General features: G+C 36.7%; 1 protein-coding gene across 1 annotated transcript in view; it reads right to left on the bottom strand.

Annotated features, from left to right (window-relative positions):
* The window catches only part of Tnpo-SR (transportin 3), a 605621-nt gene that overhangs the window by 487830 nt on the left and 96888 nt on the right, over positions 1–20903 (bottom strand). Inside the window, exon 4 of the mRNA XM_090405918.1 lies at positions 10007–10080. Coding sequence (XP_090262044.1) covers positions 10007–10080 — 74 coding nt within the window. The remainder of the gene's footprint in view (positions 1–10006; positions 10081–20903) is intronic.

Here is a 20903-nt window from a genome sequence, read left to right as displayed (position 1 = left end):
AGCCCTGTTGGAAAGTCCGCTGCCTACGAGAGGTTTTAGCAGGTATCTTGATACACTCTGGCAGAGGTTTGATCCCTTTCTTGGAGAAATGCAATTTGGATACCCCCAATATATCACCCCTCCCCAATGAAACCATCAGTGATGTGGGATGAGAAGCTCTCTGAATCCTGGGTACTATGGCACGTGCTGTGCGAGCATCCAGGGCATATACCCGATCGTTTTGGTGGTTAAACGGCTTTTCAATGATGAAAATCTTATCTGTGAAGAGGCTATCTCTGTCTGTTGTTCGCATACCAATGGAGAAGTGCCTTTGATTTCACCTCTTCCACATAAGTTGTAGTGTTAGCAAGTGTCCAGTAGAACAACAATAGACTCTCACCCCAGGTCATTAGTTAGTGCAAGTGACATCATTCTCTGCAAAATATTCTTCTCTCATGACATCACTTCCTGCATTCTCAAAGGTTATGGCAGAGATGCGCCTTCACAGTCCTTACTGTTGCATCCTAACACAGCATGGTTGACCTGTTCCTTGGCAGTCAGATACATCTTCTGTATTGTTATAATGATTAATAGTCTAATACGCAAACATCCTATTGGTCCTGAGCGTTTTTAACATGTTGAAAATAACAGGTGGCTGCATTTCAACCTTGTGTATTATCACAGCTACGTGGTTTTCATAATCTCCCCACTGAATGTTAACCCATACAGCTAGACAACTCTCTACTGATAAACACGCGAATGTTGACTGCACACAGCGCCACTAATGGAACCAGGATTGCGCAATTCTGTGAAAGAGGTATAATAACTTGCTTGTTTGTTAAGGTATTCTGCAGCAACCAAGTAATCCGATGAGCTGCTTTAGCCACTTTTGCAATGTGCCCTCTAAATTTCTATGCACAGCTTCGGTCAAATTGTGCAGAAGTTGTAACAGTGTTTATGGCAAGACTGTATATATCATACTTTGCTTTGAACTCATTCACAGTCATGGCACCCACAACAGACAGACTCTGGCAACCTGTTCCACTTATTTATCACTCTCCAAGCAAAAAATCTAGTTCTAATACCCTTGCTAACTACACTCTTGCTCAGCTTCTAAGGATGGCCCCTAGTTCTCTCACCACTAGACCTGTTCTGAAAAATTTCCTCTGTATTAATCTTATAAAAACCCTTCAGTAATTTGCGTCTCAATCATATTGCCCCTTTTCTGCCTGTCAACCAATTTCTGTAAAGCCTGTCCTCCTAAGGTTCATTCCATAGACCTGCTACCATCTTGGTCAGTCGCCTCTGGATCCTCTCCACCGCATTCTCAAGAAACCCAGGTGACCAGATCTGCACACAGTAATCAAGATGGGTCTCACAAAGGCTCTATAAAGAGGTATAATAATCTGCTTGTTTGTTAAGGTATTCTTCAGTAACCAAGTAATCTGATGAGCTGCTTTAGCTGCTTTTGCAATGTGCACTATAAATTTCTATGCACGGCTTTGGTCACCTTGGTATGTCAACATTAGAATTACAAAGGCAGGTGACTGTCTCAGGACCAAAAAATGTTGAGTAGTACAAGGGTAGATCAAGGGAATATGCTCTGCTGAATTTGGAAGATTAGTGAAGAAGTGATATGACTAAAACAGATGAGATTATCAGATAGAAAAATTACTGCATGGGGTAACAGGCAGTGAAGAATGTGAGATCCTCCATAGAAGTTGCATCATGCAAGTAGGGAAGTGAGAAATAGACTTTTTCTGGAGTGGTAAATGAACCTAATGCAATGCTGAAGTGGATGGTGTGTGCCCCCCAACACTGTGCTCAAGACAAGGTATGGTATGCATTGTGGTCTGTAGAGAGTTTGGCCTCCTGCATTTTCTTATGCTTTATGGAAGCTTGAAATTAATATTAATAATTAGATACACTCAGCAGAGTTATAAACAACTCAAGCATAGAATTTGGTCGACTAAATCAAGGGAAGCAGCAATTCCAAAAACCAATGTAGCTCAATCATGGAAGTTATGAGATTATGCATTTTATTCACAACTACCAGCAGTACTTTGAGTCACATTCACCTCAATTCACTTGTGTGGTACTCACCTTATATGCAGGGGCTGAGCCCTGCATATAAGGTGAGTAACACAAAAAAACAGCAAAATCTGTAGTGTGGTATTTCAATGTTTGCATGGTGAAGAATGGTCAATCTTTTCTGTTTAGGTTAACAAATTAAAATTAGAATATTAACAACTGTACTGTTACTCTTAAGGAAGTCGGATATAATGTTATGTGAAATTAATTTATTAATTTATTTATTTTTGTATTTTCATTTAAAAAAAAATACTGTGAGCATAGCATCTGTATAAAGATACTTGAAATTTTCCCTTTTCCAGGTTTCTGCCAATTTTAACACTGTTCTGAAGATAATTTCCCAAAAGGAAACTTTGTGAAATAAGTTTTCAAAATAAATTTCTAAACCTGTATGTATACAGGATGGTTCAAAATTCCACGTACAAACTTTCAGGGGAGGTAGAGAACATCAAAATCAACCATATTCACATAGGAAAGCATGACTGGAAACGCCACCCGAAAATGATAGGTGACGCTGTTCGCCAGCGCTCCAGGTGAGCAACTGGGACTTCCTCATTCAAGCTTTCGACGTTGTACAAAGAACATGCATCGTTTAAGAACACTGAGATGGCAGACATGCACCTCATTTATTAGGGGTTAGCTGACAGTAATGGACGAACCGCTGTATGAATGTATCACGAAAGGTGCCTAAACAGACGTGTACTGCATCACCAAATGTTTGCACATTTACATCAGAATTTGTATGACTATGGATGATTCAGGGATCGAATGCATGATAGTGGGCAGCTACGATAGACGTGAAATCCAGCCATGGAAGAGGAGGTGTTGCATGCAATGGACAATAATCCAGAGACAAACACATGTGCCATTGCCTCAACTATAGGAGTATCTCGATCAAGTGTATTGCACGTTTTGCACTCTGAATCCTTACATCCATTTCATCTGAAATGGGTCCAGTTACTGATGGCCGAAGATTATCCTCGATGTGTGGAATTTGCGGTGGTTTCTGCAGAAAAGTGCCTTAGACCCGGATTTTCCAACTTGTGTTTTTTTCACAAATGAAGTTTCATATACCCGCGAATGGGGTCTTCAATCACCACAATACTCATGTGTGTGGGCCCATGAGAACCCACACGCTGTGCGATCACATGCTGCACAACAATGCTTCATCATTAATGTACGGGCAGGTATCATCGCTGACTGTTTAGTTGGCCCATACCTGTTACCACCCCGAATGGACTCCTAGAAGTATCAGACTAAAAGAAAAGAAGATCTAAAAGAGAAGAGAAGAAAAGAAAAAAGAGAAAGAGAAGAAAAACAGAAGAAAAAAGAAAAAGAAAAGAAGTATCGGACCTTTCTGGAAGTTCTGCTGGATTTACTGAACAATGTTCCAATGACTGCATCGGCAGATGTGGTTCCAACACAATGGGGCTCCAGTCAATTTTGGCATTTCTGTGCATCAGTATTTGGACAGGTCCTTTGGGCTCGATGGATTGGACGTGGTGGACCCATTGCATGGCCCCCATGCTCACCTGATTTATCGAGCATTGATTTCTTTCTGTGGGGGACCATTAAAGTCATGGTGCACGAAACGCATGTTGCCTCTGACATGGACCTCGTGGCACAAACCGCCATCGGCACTGCTAATATCTGGGAAACTCCAGTTTTTTTCGAAAATGTACAGCAATCAATGAGTCGGTGTCAGGCATGCATCACTGCTAATGGTTGTAACTTTGAGCACCTAATGTGAAACCATATTATGCATCCAACTACTATTGAACTGTTCAGTTACGCCTAATAAAGTTTTTTACACTACTTACTGCCTTGTGTTATTTTTGTATCTTTGTGTCCCTGTTAGTACCTTCTGGTGGCGTTTCCATGCTTTCCTATGTCAATATGGTTGATTTTCATGTTGTCTATCTCCCCTCAAAGTTTGCACGTGGATTTTGAACAGCCCTATATATGCTCTAGCTCTCTATGGATCAACAAGACACCCGTGAAAAAAAAATCACAGGTATCCCTAACTTTTACTGCACAATTGATAAAAATATAACAGCAGCCTCCCAGTTAAAAACTCAAGAGACCTTAAAATATTAGCTCTGGATTAAGCAAATTAAATTATAAGAAAGGTTTCATAAAATCTGCTACCTCCCGATTATCCCTATCCAAAGTAGCTGATTATAAGAGGTTATTCATATAAACATAATATTTATAATTTAAAAAAAATAAAAAAAAACCGCAATCTTTTCTTGAATGTGTATTTGCTTAAAAAGCTCCTTAGTCAAGCTTACCTCACCTCTCACCCCCTGCCCCCCCCCCAAAAAAAGATGGGGAAAAATAAACATATGATTGCATAATTGATGCGGAATGCTACTACATGGTAAGTAAAGGCTACATAAACAACTTACCAGCATCACAGCAGCCATCAGCGACTGCAAGTGTATGTATGCAATTCATTTCTTTAAAAACAAAAGTACACTTGACTCATAACATGTAGATTATGACTTAATTAAGAATATCACAGATCTGTACATCTTGTACATAATATATTTTTTTTATAACTTAAAAAATTATTGTCCATGGGAAAGAGCAAAATAATAATAATGAATAGTTAATGCAACTATGTTTATTGGATTCAGAAGTTCTTTTTAATCTTCATAAATGACCTTTCAGAATTTTTTTTTTAATTCTAAATTTTCAATGTAAATATTTTATGAGTAAGGTGATGCTATATTCTTCTACACATATCTTCCTACACACATTTTACTGTCACAATTCCTTCTAGGAGTATATAATATAAGAATAATACGTTCAACATTTGAACAGTTTCAGTACAAAGCTGTAGCCAAAATTATATAGTGCTAAAGGTATAAAATTTGTGACTATGCAGCAAAAGGTATTAAACTTTTATTCCTCCACGTTTGAGCATTTCTGGTTGAATATCATCTACTCAAGCTTTCAGGTTTTTGATGGAAGTTTTTTTGTAGTTTTTTTCCTGCTTATATAACAATGATAATTACTGATATGCATTCCTGATTACATTCCAGCTGAGTGTTTTCTACCACCGTACTATCACTGCTTGTTTCAATTAATAGTCTTTGATGAAAGTAATTATTCCAGACATCTAGAATATCTTGATCTTCAGTAGCTCACATCGCCTTTATCATTTCTGATTCATTTTAAAATAGTCTTTCCTCCGATGCTAAGCTTTTACAACATTTTGCCACATTCCTGATATTTATTTTCTACGGTCTACCTCTATAAAAGAATCAGAAGGGCTCACCTTGTCTCAACTCTCGAACTAATGCATGAAATGCATTAATTCAATTGAAATGCAATCCTTGAACTAATGCATTTCATGCATTAGTTCAAGGGTTGAATTAATGCATGATGCATGAAATGCACCAGTAACTATTTTTATACTATGAAGAGAGACGGGATTAACAATGAAGCTCAATCAAGTGTATGACAAAGGCAAAGCAAGGAACACCAATCAGCACTACTCTGCTGAGGACAGTGCAAAGGACACTGTTCTCCTGTATCCATCCTCCCAGCTGTTGAATGCATGAATGCATTCAAGGAACAGAAGCTTTCTGTCAAAAAAACAAGCTTCAAGAACGTAGTTCCCACTACCACTGGAGCACTAACCTGTATAATCCTCAACTTCAGGTCATAGCAAAGAGAGCACCTGGAGCAGGAGTATGCACAGATCCATCCAATGAAAATCCTAATCTACATCTAAAGCCCATGAACAGACATGATCAACTGTCTGTTGAAGTCATCCCTCAACAATTCCCAAGCTCAAGAAAAACAGCAAACTGTAAAGTAATCATAATCAATACACAGAGAACCACCTGCAGCATAATGTGTTGTTTCTCTTAAATATACACAACACATTACATGTTGTGTATATAGTTACAGTAAATAACTTTAATGAAAGTGCACACATTTCATACTGAAAATAACAGCACATCATCAGTGTGTACAGAAACAAGCAAATCAAAAGAACACGAATACAAAGTACATACAACAATCGGTTTACCAATTAAAAGCAATTGCAACAGCAAGAAATTAATATTAATATTAACAAATAATATTCAAACTATGTTTGATGTTTACATAAAATGAGAATCTCCAAAACTTTTGGATGAGAGAGAGAGAGACAACTGTTCTGATTCAGGTTAGGCCAATGTAGAAAGGCTTCACTACTTTCTTTGAAAAGGCGTTCATGTAAAACTGCTTCTATTGAGAAGGCAAGTTTCATCCCATGGGATACCGTGTTTAATGTTAATACTATGCTATTTTGTGTAATACTATAGTATTGACACAAAACACAGTGTCTGGTGGGATGAAGCTCGTCTTTCTCCATAGAAGCAGTTTTAAATATGAACATCTTTCCAAAGAAAGTGTGAAGCCCTTTTACAATGGCCTAACCTGAACAGGAACAATTCTCTCTCTCTCTCTCTCCCAAAAGTTTAGAAGATTCTCATTTTATGTAAACATCTAAATTATTTTGAATACTATTTATTAATATTAATTTCGAGCTTGCAGCAGCTTTTTAACTGGTTAACCGATTGTTCTTTGCACCTTGTATTCCTGTTCTTTGATTTGCTTGTTTCTATACACACTGATGATGTACTGTTATTTTCAGTATCAAATATCTGTACTTTAATTAAAAATAATTACTGTAGTTCAGGGGTTCCCATCCTTTTTGTTTCCTAGAGCACATCCTAAAATACCGATAGAGCGACGGGCACCATCTATTTTTTCAAGCAAATTTTTTGAATTCTTTTGTTAAATGAATACATACAAAGTTTACATTACATCAAATGTTTTATTACTTAAAAGTTTACATTATATAAAAATTTAAATGTATATATGTATATATGTATCGGTGCGCCTACAAGGGGCGACCAGTCTTCGAAATGGAAGCATCCTTGGAACAGCGTTATGCGATTAAATTTTGTGTTTTAAATTTTTAAATTAAATTTTCGTGTTTGCAAAAATCGGCATCAGACACTTTTAACATGATACGCAAAGCTTTTCACGATGAAGCAATGTCGAGGGCAAGTGTTTTTTGCTGCCATAAAACTTTTAAGTAAGGAAGGCAAAGTGTGGAAAATCTTGAACATTAGGGAAGACCTTCAACGTCCATCACAGAGACAATGATCAACACAGCAGCGATTATCAGCAAGCACGTCAAAAGGAAGCGTCCATTGCTAAAGAATGGCTTCTTATTGCACCACGATAATGCAAGGCCACATATTGCTGGTTGTGTAGTGGACGTTTTGCAGAAGAACAACACAGATATCCTACCACACCCTCCATACAGTCCTGATCTCGCACCGTGAAATTTCTGGCTGTTTCCACAGCTCAAGAAACCACTAAGAGGCCGCCATTTTGAAAGCAACAAAGCATGTGTAAAAACTGCGGAGGCAGTTTTGAAAGAACTCTCAAATAAAGGACCCTCACATGTGTTTAAGAAGTGGATGCAACGTTGGGACAAATGCATCGCGTCTCAGAGTAGTTACTTCGAAAAAGACCATGTAAATGATGACGATTAAAGATAATCTGTTTTCTGTATAAATATAGTCTTATTACTTATTGAACAGCCTACGTACATGATGTTATTAACAGCAAATCCAATCTAATGCAATATGGTTACTTAAATAGTTAGGAAAGGTTAGCAAAAGAGGTATGTTTCATGCCAAGATGGCAAGAAAGAGACCCAGAGGTAGACCAAGATCTAGGTGGATTGATTCAGTCATAAGTGCCTTAGATGCGCAAAATGTTAGATATGACAATATTGGAGTGCTCAGAAGTAATAGATTGATTTGGAGGAAATTGAGAGATTAATAATAATGTCAACTTAATCATGTAGTACTATTAGCAACCTGAACATCCCTTGAGGGTACATGATGATGATGTTTTAGGAGTATGAATGTGATAGGTGAAGCTATTAATGCACTCCAAAAAGAAACACTCACAATCATAATGTTCAGGATCACTGACATTATCACAGGATAGACATACAGGTTTGTGTCTCTTTTAATGGTCTTATTCACAGTTGACAAACTTAGATTTCTTTGTAGAGCAAAACTGATTGTCACACTCTTTACTACCACATCAGGCACAGGTGGTAAAACCATGAGTGGCAGTTTGGACATGACCATCTTTCAAATATTTAATTAAAGCAGCTTATGAATTAGAGGTGTACAGCTTAACAGAACAGATATTCCTGCTCAGAATCAGGCCAGTCCTATAAACATTAGGATGTAATGTACCTCATACTAAATACGCCATGATTTTTAAGTTCTAAGCATCAAGATCTTATTAGTTCACCTCTCTCCCATTGATGATGCTTGCAGCAAATTTTCTGAGTGCTGCTGGCAATGCTTCAACAAGATTATCACCAAAATACAATCCCCCACCCGCACACGTTGCACTGTGCGGCAAACATGGCAGCTTAGCACCGGATCCCACTGGTGGTGGTGGTCTAGAAGAGCTTCTTAAACTGTGGGGGTCGCAAAAAATTTGCCAACAGAAAAAGGTTTCTAAAAGACCAAAAATTAATTCAAAATCAAACGAGTAATGAATTAGAGGTTTCTGGCAGCGCTCGCCCATGTTGCATCATTCTACTTCACTGCAGCCTCAGTTCTGAACACACAACACGAACTTTGCACTGAGCATGCTGTCACAGCACCAACGCCAACATAATTCTTTATCTAATAGATTCAAATCATGTCATGGGATGAATGATTATGATTTTCCTAGTGTGAGAAGTGGGTGAAGTGACTTGAAAAAGTTAAGTAAGGTCCACAGAGAGGGTTTCTGGACTATGTAAAAAACAAATAAAGTATACATAATTAATAAAAACAGAAAAAAAATCCTTAGTCTACTCACAGTACCAATGTACTAAGTTAACAAAAAATCTTCCATTGGTGAGAGTCATGAAAGAAAAAGACAAATAAAAATCTTAGATTACCAATGAGCTACACAAGTGAGGTTCTCATGCTATTAAAAGCAAACTGATTTCTGTTTAAATTTGAAGGGCTTTTGCCTACTTTCTTTAAAATTGGCTTCATTTCATGTTAAATTACAGCTAAGTATTTCATCACAACATAGACTCAATGCCTTTAGACAAAACAGAATTTACTATTTTAATTCAAACTGAACTGATAACCACAACAGGATAGAATTGCAGCACAAAATGTACCACAAATGACTTCATGGCCACATTATGCAACAATGGATACTGTTGACATTACATCACATAAAGGCTGTGACTTCACTCTGAATTATGTTTGAATGAAAAAATATGTTTTTAAAGACATCACGCAAAAATTATGATATGATGGAAGCAATCTTTTTTATTATACAATTCCCACTATGAAAGGTTGTAAAAACCTATAATATGTTAGTACCATGGATAAGCTAATGGTTTTTTTTTTTCTTTCACATATAGGCAGTTTCTAATAGCAAGAACTTGCTTTGGCCTGCCAAAACAACAAAGTCTGAAGTACTCAATATATTTAGTTTGTAAGAGAGAGAGACTCCTGTGATAAGTTTTTTTAATAACTATATTTACTACAAGTTTCTTGGAAATATTCAATATTAATCTGAAGGCCACATTTTCCTATTTGTAATTGTTATTCACAACCTGAAAAACATTTATATAAACAGATATATACAATCTCTCATTTATATCATTTATGTACACTATCAGACATAGTGTACATTAATGATAAAAGAAAGTATCATTTGTACTACAAGAAAATGATTGCAGTCCTCATTCAATCTAGCAGATTTACTGATTTTTTTTTCTCGAGTCAGAAAAAATAAAATGAAGCTTGTTCTTTAAATGAGACTAAGATTATATTAACTTTCCCATTAATTTCCTTTCTTTAAAAGAAAAAAAAATCCATCTGTCACTTACCTTCCAATCAAATCAGTGACAGGACTCTTCCAAGAAGCCATTTGTAAAGCAAGATCTGCTAGAGCCAAACAAAGCTATATAAATCAAAGAAAATGAATGGAAAGACAAATCAAAATATATGCATGAAAAAGCTGAAAACTTTTTTTTTTGTTAAAGAGAGCTTAAGAAAGTGAAACACTATAGAAAGGAATTCTAAAGTATTTCCAATTTATCACATATTCAATTTAGAATGACTTCCTTCAATTTTGCATGATTTCAAAATTTTAGAATCCTCTTTCATCTCTAACATTGTATTCAAATGTTATAATATCTAATTTTGTAGCATAATTTTGTGAGGGAAAAGGGAGAATAGTCACACCATACAACAGATTTAGAAGAGCATTTTATCATAGTACAAGAAAGAAAAATATTCTGTAATAAGAAAATAACTTCCTTTCCAAATATTCAACCAATAATACTAAATATCTTTACTACCTGAGATAAATAAAGAATGACATTTATATATACAGGACTAACAATATTGATTTTCAATGCAGCATCATTCAACTAATTGCATTCGTTCCTGATTCTTAAAATTAGCAAATGACAGAATGAGAAAGTCAAGTATGCAAAAAAAAAAAAAAAATAAATAAATAAAATAACAATAAACAATAAAGATAGAAAAAAAAAGCAGATTTAATACACTTTATAGCACAAAATAAAAGAACATGTACTAGAACATTTTAAGAAAATGGAATTGAAAAAATCTGCCACAATGAATGCTGAACATAACAGCAAAACTGCAATTATATAATTAAATATGTTAGTTGAAATCTAATGTGCTCAACAATCTGAGAATTTTATACAAAGCAGCATCAATCAACTAACTGCAGTAGTTCCTAATTCTTACAATTAGCAAATGACAATGGAAAGATTAAGTATGCAAAATAAAAAAAAAAAAGGAATAAAGACAGGAAGGGGGGGGGTGAAAAGAAAAAGAAATAGTACACTTATAAGCATAAAATAAAACATGTATAGGAACATGTTGAGAATGTAGAATTGAAAAAATCTGCTATAATGAATGCCGAACATAAAATCAAGACTAAATATAATTAAATATTTGTTAGTTGAATTCTTACATGCTCCACAAACTAATAATTCTAGATAATTAGTGACTTTACAGAGAGGGTGACGCAATATTTAAGTCTTATATGTGGATACTGAAACAATTACAGTATCTAAAATTTTGGAACTACAATCATTATAACACATTTACCATAGAGAATATTTGAATGACTACCTTTAATTTCAATAATATCTTTAGAGATGATACAATATTAAAGTTACTGTTGTTGAAGGACTTTTGAGTACTGATTACAGTATAAACAGATTTATTCACATTAAATTACTTAAAATAAATTAGTTCTTGCATCAACGGGCATCTGTATCTTTCATATATGCATTAAGATGATAGAACTAAGTAATGTTAAGTTATTTAATTAATACAAGTCATTTGATATCTTGCATTAAACTAGAAAGATATCAAATTAACATGAAGAGAAATAATGTTCATCTTATGATACTTCCTTAGGTGGATTTTTTGCAGAGAAGGAAAGAGAGGTTCAGGAATCCACAAAGATTAAAATGTGATAAATGATTTAGGCACAACCAACTGTGATTTCATGATTTGAGTTCTATAAGAATCTTTGAATTACTTTCATACAAAAAATATTTAAGATGAGCTATATATAAATATATGAAATCTAGTGACAGATGCAGTCAACACCAAATTCAATCCTGCAAACTATGAATGCCATTTCTGCAAGAGTAGAAATGATGAAAATAATAATAATTTGGAATATTTCTCCTGTAGTGGTTATGTGGTAGTGATTTTCAGCCGGTTAGAGAAATAACAGATAACATTAGATAGTAAGTAGTAACTGATAGTATCAGTATATCTTTAAATTATATGTGGGTTCACTTAAGGTCAAAACTAGATAACTGGAGGACCTACAAACAGCTTGATAAGGAATATGAAAATCCAGCCAGGGGTTCCTTACCTAATATCCAATCCTCACCATCTAGTGGTGCACCCCATTATTAGGTATCCATTTGGATACTGAATAAACAAGGATATTCGCAGTTATAGTTTCTTGCTTTCTTCCTCATTTGCTTTGTGTTAGTGTCTGCGTGCACATACCATATCTTTATGTTCCTGAAGATGGTAATGTGACGTTGCCGAAATATAGAAGTTATTCATTAAAGTTACCTTTAATTAATATACTTTATATGCATTGTTAATTCCGTAAACTAATTACCAGTTACACATTAACCTAGCAATAACCCCACCAACTTATATGTCTCAATGATGTCCCCCTATCTTCCTTCTATCCACTAGACTATGCAAATTGCATGCCCTCATTCTGTCTTCATATTCAAACAGTCCAGATACCAAAAACGACCTTAATCAATTGTCTCCAAATCCTTTTCAACATCTCTTCATCCTTTTTGAAAGTCAGATGACCACATCTGTGCAAAATAATCCATGAGATCTGATCAAAGCCATATACAGTGGAATCATAATATCCTTCCTTCAACATATCAATGCCCTCTACATCATTGCCATAATCTACAGTGCTGTCCTAACAATTTTAACAATATGTTCTGGAATTTTCAGGTCCCTATCCACCATCGCCCCCAGATCTCTCAACTCCTCCACCTTCTCTAAGATACTCCCAATAATCTCATACTCTACATCCCATCTGTGCTTTCTGAATTTTAAAGCCTTATGCTACAATGAACTGGCATTCCCACTCACTCATTCACCCAGTCTGTTCAAGATCCACTTGGAAGGCTACAACAGCTATTCTACTACTCATAGTTCTGTTCTTCCCAACTTCACCTCATGTGCAAACAACTGTATATATCACCACAAGCTATTCTGAATATCATTTACATACAAACGAGTAATTCACAAACTTCATAAAATTCTGAATCCTGGTTCTCACTAGCCTGAGAACACACTGACAACAACTCCAGATAAACAGAATGGCCTGTAATTCAAAGCCTTAGTCTATAAAACCCCTTTTATAAAGAGAAAAAATTCTTGTTTCTGTCCACTCCCTTGGAACTTGAGCCAATCTATGACCCATGTTAAAGAGTTATGTCAATGCTGATGATAACTCCCTGAAACATTTCCTCAACACACATGGTGATATACCATCAAGTCCCACAAACTTACTAACATAAAGTTTACTCAATTTCTTATATAGCCCCTGCTCACTCACCATCAGTGGCTCTTCCTCTTCCCTTCCAAGTGCTCTCAAGTTCTGCATGATGTTACATTCAAAAGGATGAAATATGTTTATGAATTACTCATTTAGCTTCTGAACTATATCCTCCTCAGTAGTAATCATTCTATCATTTTCACTGATCAATATCACTCTTCCAAAATCATTCTTTCTTCTACTGGTCACAAATCAAAAGAACTCACTAGTTTTTTTTTTTTTTGGTCTGAATAACTAACTGCTGCTCATACTTCACTATTGCTATCCTCATGCAATTGATTATTACCACTCATCATGTGCTATCTTTAAAATGCCTTCTTCTAAATTACATACTTCATCTCCTAATTCATCCATTTAAACCCATCTTATTTAACATCCCATTCCCTGGGAATGGATTAAGACATTAACTCTGCCACAGTTTCTGAACAGGTCTGAAGCAGCATTGTTCACCTTTCCATCCAATTCTTCATTTCAAGATACGGCTACAAGTTATCTACTGAGTTTGTCATAATTACCAGTCTTCTAGTTCTACATATATCCCTTTCTCACAGGGATATATGGCTAGCCACCATATATTTTTTCATATGGCTAGCCACCACTCAAGTAATCATTTCATCATCACTTTCACCAACTGGGGGGGAAGGGGGAGAGATTTGACACCTCATTTACAATAACATCCTTTGATGAGATAAATCAAATCCAAGATCCTTGATCCATGTATACTCTGTTATGCAATGCTTAAGATTTAAGATAGTTGTTCCACAAAAACTCAAGAAACTAATTCTCTCTGTCCCTCAGATTCTCTCTTCATTACAATCTATATTACCATAATTAAAACTACCCATAATGATCATTATTTTCTTATTAGCCAGACCAAATTCCTGTACATTTCCATCTGAATGCCCTCAGCATCACTAGGTCTATTGCAACACCCAACTAGATATTTCATTCTGTTCATCCCCACTTCACACCATACTGCTTCAAAACTACTGCCACTATCTGCACCTTAGAATAACTCCTTTGCTACCATCAACAGCATTCTTCATTCCTTTCTGCTCTTATCTATCTTCATGAAAAACATCATATCCATCCATTTCTACTCCTGTCAGAATATTCTTGTAGAAAGGCTTATACGTTGGTAACATGACTATTAAATTATTTAAGGAATTTGCAACGTATACTGAAATATTAAGTAAAAGAAACTTTAATAAACTTTAAGAAACTTTAATAAAGGGGTGCTTAAGGATCAAAGCTGTATAACTGAGAGGAGACCTCCACATAGCCTTTAAAGGAATGCGGAGAACCGACCAGGGCTTCCGACCTAATGTCCAATCCTCACCTTCTCGTGGTGCACCCTGTTGGGTATCTACTTTGATACTGAACGAACGAGGATGGGCTGGCAATTTGGGATTTAGCCGACCAAATTGTATTCTTATTGGTTAAACCAAAATAAAAAATGATGGTACAACATGACAAAATTTCATGCCGGCTGGGGCGTCGCCCGGTTAAACAAGGCCCCCGTTCTTTTCGCCAGGGAACCAGGGCGAACAGCGAAAAGTCAGCTACTGGAACAAATCTGAAAACAAACCCCAACTCAACATCACCAGAGTTAAAGATCGGTACTATCAACGTAAGAAGCCTGAATGGCAAAGAAATAGAGCTAGCTGAGGAATTAGATAAGTACCAGATCGACATAATAGGGGTGACTGAAACAAAAAAGACCAAAACTGGTGAGATCTTTCTGAGCAATAAATACAAAATGTTATATTCAGGCAATAACAATCAAGGAAAAGAAGGAGTAGCCATAGTATTCAACACAAAATACGAGGCTAATCTTCTTGAATGGCAGTCAGTCTCAAGTAGAGTCATGTGGGCAAATATGAGAATGGGGAACTGGACAATGAGACTTATTTGTGCCTATGGTCCCACAGAAGGTTCTACTAAGGTAGAAGTGGAGGAATTTTTTGAGGCTTTAGAAAAAGCAACTGACACAATGAAAAAGGAAAAGTTGGTCCTTGTTGGGGATCTAAATAGTAGAGTAGGAAATGATTGTGAAACATACAAAAATATTTTGGGAAAATTTGGAGAAAATAGCAAAGCTAATAATAATGGCAAATATCTGTTGGATTTCTGCTCAGGACATGGACTGGTTATTACTAACACCATGTTCCAACATAAAAATGTGCACAAATTCACATGGAGAGAAGAGGCTAGGAATAAGAAAAGTCTCATTGACTATGTTATTGTTGATAGTGATGTTTTCTCCCTGGTGCAGGACACCAGAGTGTACAGAGGATTTGAAATTGGAAGTGATCACTATTTAGTCTTGAGCAGGATAAAATTGAATTTCATATTGAAAAGAATAACATGTAAGAAAGTTTTAAAGCGAATAAAAGTTGAGCAGCTCTCAGATGAAAACTGTAGACTAAAATACAGAAATATTATTGAAAAGAAAATGAAAGAGTTTGAGAACAGGAATCAAACCTTGGAGATTCAGTGGCAAACTCTGAAGGAAACATTGATTGATTCTGCAAGAGAGGCATGTGGTGAGGTTGTGTGCAAAGATAAAAAAATCAGAACTCCCTGGTGGACACAGGAAGTTAAAGAGGCAGTGAAGGAAAAGAAGAAAGCATATCAAAAGTTCCTGGCAAATAAGTCAGCTTTTACTCTTACAGAATACAGAGACAAATGTAAGAAAGCTAAACAGTGTGTAAAACTAGCTAAACAAAAGTCATGGGAGGACTTTGGCAAGAATATAGAAAATAAATATCAAGAAGGTGGCAAAATATTCTGGAGGTTGTTGAAGAAGCTTAGGAATGGAGGAAAAGTGCTGTAAAAGGAATTAGAGATGATAAAGGTGAAATGAAAACAGGAGAAAAAGATATCCTTGAAGTATGGAGTAATTACTTTGAAAAACTGCTAAATGAAACAAGCAGTGATGACAGCACAGTGATAAAAAACACTGACCAGGCATGCAGTCAGGAATACATATCCATACTTGAAGTAGAAAAAGCCATCAAAGGCTTGAAATGTGGAAAGGCAGCAGGAGTAGATGATATTCGACCAGAAATGCTGAAGTATGGTGGTATAAGAGTCTTACAGTGGCTGCACTGCATAGTTCAGAAAGCCTGGACAGAGGGACGAATTCCCGATGATTGGAGTAGAGCTCTCATAGTACCCATATATAAAAAGGGAAATAAAACTGAATGTGAGAATTACAGAGGTATTTCCCTACTGAGTGTTCCTGGCAAGATCTATGCAAGTATACTTGAGAAACGGTTGAGAAGAATTGTGGAAGAAAAGCTTGGTGAAGAACAAGCTGGATTCAGGCCAAATAGAGGCTGTCAGGATCAGATCTTCACTTTACGACAAATAGTCGAGAAAGCATAGGAATATAACAAAGATCTGTATTTAAGTTTTGTCGATTTGGAAAAGGCATATGACAAGGTGCCAAGAGAGAAGCTATTCAATACGCTGCAGTTATATGGTGTCAATGGGGCATTATATCAAGCAATACTTAGTCTTTATTTGAGTTGTGAGTCAGCAGTTAGAATTGAAGGAAGTACAGGAAGATGGTTTAATGTTAAATCTGGTGTGAGACAAGGATGTACATTATCCCCTCTCTTATTCATTATCTATATGGATCACATTATGAAGGAATGTGGTATTAAACCTGATATCAAAATTGGAGATGTTGATGTCAGCTCTTTGCTTTATGCGGATGATGTTATACTTCTAAATAAATCCGCTACAAGTCTGCAAGATTCTCTGACTAAATTGAATAGCTGTTGTAATAGATATGGTATGAAGGTCAGCAATAAAAAGACAAAGACAATGAAAATAGGCAGAATCATTGAAAATGTCAACTGTGTTGTGAATGGAGAACCTGTGGAACAAGTAAAACATTTCAGCTACTTAGGCACAATTTTTACTGAAGATGGTAAACTAAATATAGAAATAGACAACAGAATCAGCAAAGCTGGTATCGTGGGAAGTCAATTGAATAAATTCATATGGAATAAGAAAGAAATTAGTCGGAACACTAAATTAGCTGTATACAAGACTGTGTTCAAACCAATTTTAACTTATGGATCTGAGAGCTGGGTCAGAAGTAAAACACTTGACCAAAGACTAGAGACCGCAGATATGAGAGTCCTGAGAAAGATTAGAGGGGTGAACAGATGGCATCAATGGCAATATCATATTAAAAACGAGGATATTAGGAAAGAACTTGACATTGTCAGCATCCAGGAATATGTTAGCAGAGCTAATCTCAGATGGTATGGTCACTTAAATAGAATGGGAGAGGAAAGATTAGCAAAACAAGTGTTCTCTGCCAGGTTGGCAGGAAAACGACCCAGAGGAAGACCAAGATATAGGTGGATTGATACGGTACAAAGTGCCTTAGATGATAGAAATATAAGATCTGATAATGTTGGAGTCTTGACAAGTAACAGACTGATTTGGAGGAAAATTGTAGATAGGAAGTTAGTAATGATGTAATTTTTTCATGTAGTACTGTCATATCCTGTACACCCCTTGAGGGTACATAGCAGGAATTTGATGATGATGATGATGATGATGAACTTTAATAAATACTTCCTATATTTCGGAAATGTCACATTGCCATCTTCATGGGAACATACAAATATGACACGTGCACTCAGGAACTACAAAAAGCAAATGAGGCAGAAGATAAGAAACCCAAAGTCCTAATGGTGCCCTCTAATGGGCTATATTGGGTTATCTTGGCCGTTATGCTGATGTTCTCATGATGTAAGTCTCCCAAATTTGGGGCAGTCTCATGCACCCAAATTTGTTGAGGTTTGGAACATTTTTTTTTTTTACTGAGTCTGATTCTATGAATAATCTTTCATACTTGAGCTTGCTGTGGTGTATTACTTTGGCTTTCTTCCAACATATTCTGTGGCGGGTATCCAGAGCATGGTCTGCAAGCCCAGAGCGACTGAACTGGTGAAACCGGATGTAGTCCTTGTATTCTGAAATCCTGATATTCACTGTCCTGCTTGTTTGGCCAAAGTAGGACAGTTTACATATGCAAGGGACCTTGTACATCCTAGGGTGCAGAGGAAGTGGTTGGTCTTTGGTAGAGCAGATAAGGGATGCCAACTTTTTATATGGTTTGTAACAAGTCAGGTCATATTTTTTAAGGATTTTGGATATTTTTTCAGAGGTGCCCAGATGTAGGGAATGGTGATAGATTTAGTGTAATCTTTATTGTGAATGGGGTGGGAATTGTGGTTTACTGGTTTTAATATTTTTGGGGGGTTGTAGCCATTGGCTAAGAAAGGATTAAGGATGTGGTTTAGTTCTGTGGTTAGGGCACTGTCACCTGAACAGATTAATTTTGCCCTATTATATAGTGTTTTAATAAACCCATATTGTTGTGAGAGGGGGATTACTGGTGAATGTATCTGCCTGTATGGGTGGGTTTTCTATAGACTGAGAAAACCAAGGTTCCATCAGGCTGGTGGATGACTAGTGTGTCTAAGAAAGGAAGGCAGTTGTTTTTTTCTTCTTCCAGGGTGAATTTGATTCTTGGGTGTTGGTTATTTAAGTGTGTTAGGAAGGAGAGGAGTGCATCGGAGCCATGTGACCAAAAAGCGAACACATCATCAACATAGCGAAGCCGAATGGTTGGTTTTTGTGGGGCAGAGTTTAAGGCTTTCTCTTCAAAAGTCTCCATATAAAAGTTGGCCAAGGGTGGGGAGAGTGGAGAACCCACGGCTGTCCCCTCTATTTGTTTGTAGAATTTTCCTTGCCAAACAAAATAGCTTGAGTTCTGTGAAGTGAAATAGGGCTGAGATATCGGGAGGAAATTTGGCTTGGATGAGCTCTAGGGTTTCCTTGAGTGGGACATTTGTGAATACGGAGGAGACGTCAAAACTGACCATTATGTCAGTATGTTGGAGTGAGAGGATTTCTATACTGGCTTTGAAGTGGATTGAGTTATGTGTGATGGTGTGTTGCCAGTATAGTGTGTGTGTGAGGGCTTTGGCTAAATGTTTGGCTAATTTACATGTGGGGAATCAATGCCATTCACTATGGGACATAATGGCACATTTAGTTTATGTATTTTTGGAAGTCCATATTCATCTTTATATTCATCTTTGGATATGTTGGTTTTTGGATGTAGCCGGGGTTCTCACCAAAGCAAGACCACCAAAAACCGACTTATCCAAAGATGAATATAAAGTTCTACTAGAAATGAAGAAAAACAAGAAATAGTAATCACCAAAGCAGACAAGGGAAACGCCACTGTGGTTCTCAACCAAAAGGACTACACAGGTAAGCTTAATGGTTTATTATTAGATCGGGCTGCATACCTCCCTATTGAATATGATCCTACCAGCTCTCAAATTAGAACACTCCTTAAGAAGGTCACTTCTTGGCCCGTGGAAGTTACCAACAAAGTAAAACCTTTTAACTCTAGACCCCCCCCCCCCCCCGGATTATATGGACTTACAAAAATACATACACTAAATGTGCCATCACGTCCCATAGTGGATGGCATTAATTCCCCCACATGTAAATTAGCCAAACATTCAGCCAAAGCATTCACACACACTATACTGGCAACACAGTATCACACACAAAAAAACTCAGCCCACCTTCAAAGCCAGTATAGAAAACCCCTCACTCCAACATAATGACATAATGGTCAGTTTTGACGTCTCCTCCCTATTTACAAATGTCCCACTCAAGGAAACCTTAGAGCTCATCCAAGCCAAATTTCCTCAGGATATCTCAGCCTTATTTCACTTCACAATGAACTCAGGCTATTTTGTTTGGCAAAGAAAATTCTACAAACAGATAGAGGGGACAGCCATGGGTTCACCACTTTCCCCACCCTTGGCCAACTTCTTTATGGAGACTTTTGAAGAGAAAGCCTTAAACTCTGCCCCACAAAAACCACTATTTGGCTTCGTTACGTGGATGATGTGTTCGCTATTTGGTCACATGGCTCAGATACACTCCACTCCGTCTTAGAAACCTAACTTATGCCATGACAGGATAGTTAAATTTATCTACATCAGTCTGATATTTTTGTCATACATGTGTGTTCTCAGGCTGGTTTGTCTTTCTTGTGAGAAGAAAACTCTTAAGTTTTTGGGAGGAAAAAACACATTTAAACAATCAACATCCCAGAATCCTGTTCACCTTGAAGAAAGAGGAAAACAACAGCCTTCCTTTCCTAGACGCTCTAAATCACTCACCAGGCTGATGGATCCTTGGTTTTCTCAGTCTATAGAAAACCCGCCCATACAGGCAGATGCATTCACCAGTAATCCCCCTCTCACAACAATATGGGGTTATTAAAGCACTATATAATAGAGCAAAATTAATTTGTTCAGATGACAGTGCCCTAACCACAGAACTAAACCACATCCTTAATACTTTCTTAGCCAATGGCTACAACCCCCAAAAAATATTAAAACCAGTAAACCACAATCCCCACCCCTTCACAATAAAGATTACACTAAATCTATCACCATTCCCTACATCTGGGGCACCTCTGAAAAAATAACCAAAATCCTTAAAAAATATGACCTGACTTCTTGTTACAAACCATATAAAAAGTTGGCATCCCTTATTCGCTCTACCAAAGA

This window comes from Typopeltis vanoorti, chromosome 16 (genome assembly GCF_054136105.1).
Source record: "Typopeltis vanoorti isolate ZY-2024b chromosome 16, IOZ_Tvanoo_1.0, whole genome shotgun sequence".
NCBI lineage: Eukaryota > Metazoa > Arthropoda > Arachnida > Uropygi > Thelyphonidae > Typopeltis > Typopeltis vanoorti.
Note: the sequence above shows the minus strand (reverse complement) of the source record. Positions and strands in the feature narration are given on the sequence as shown.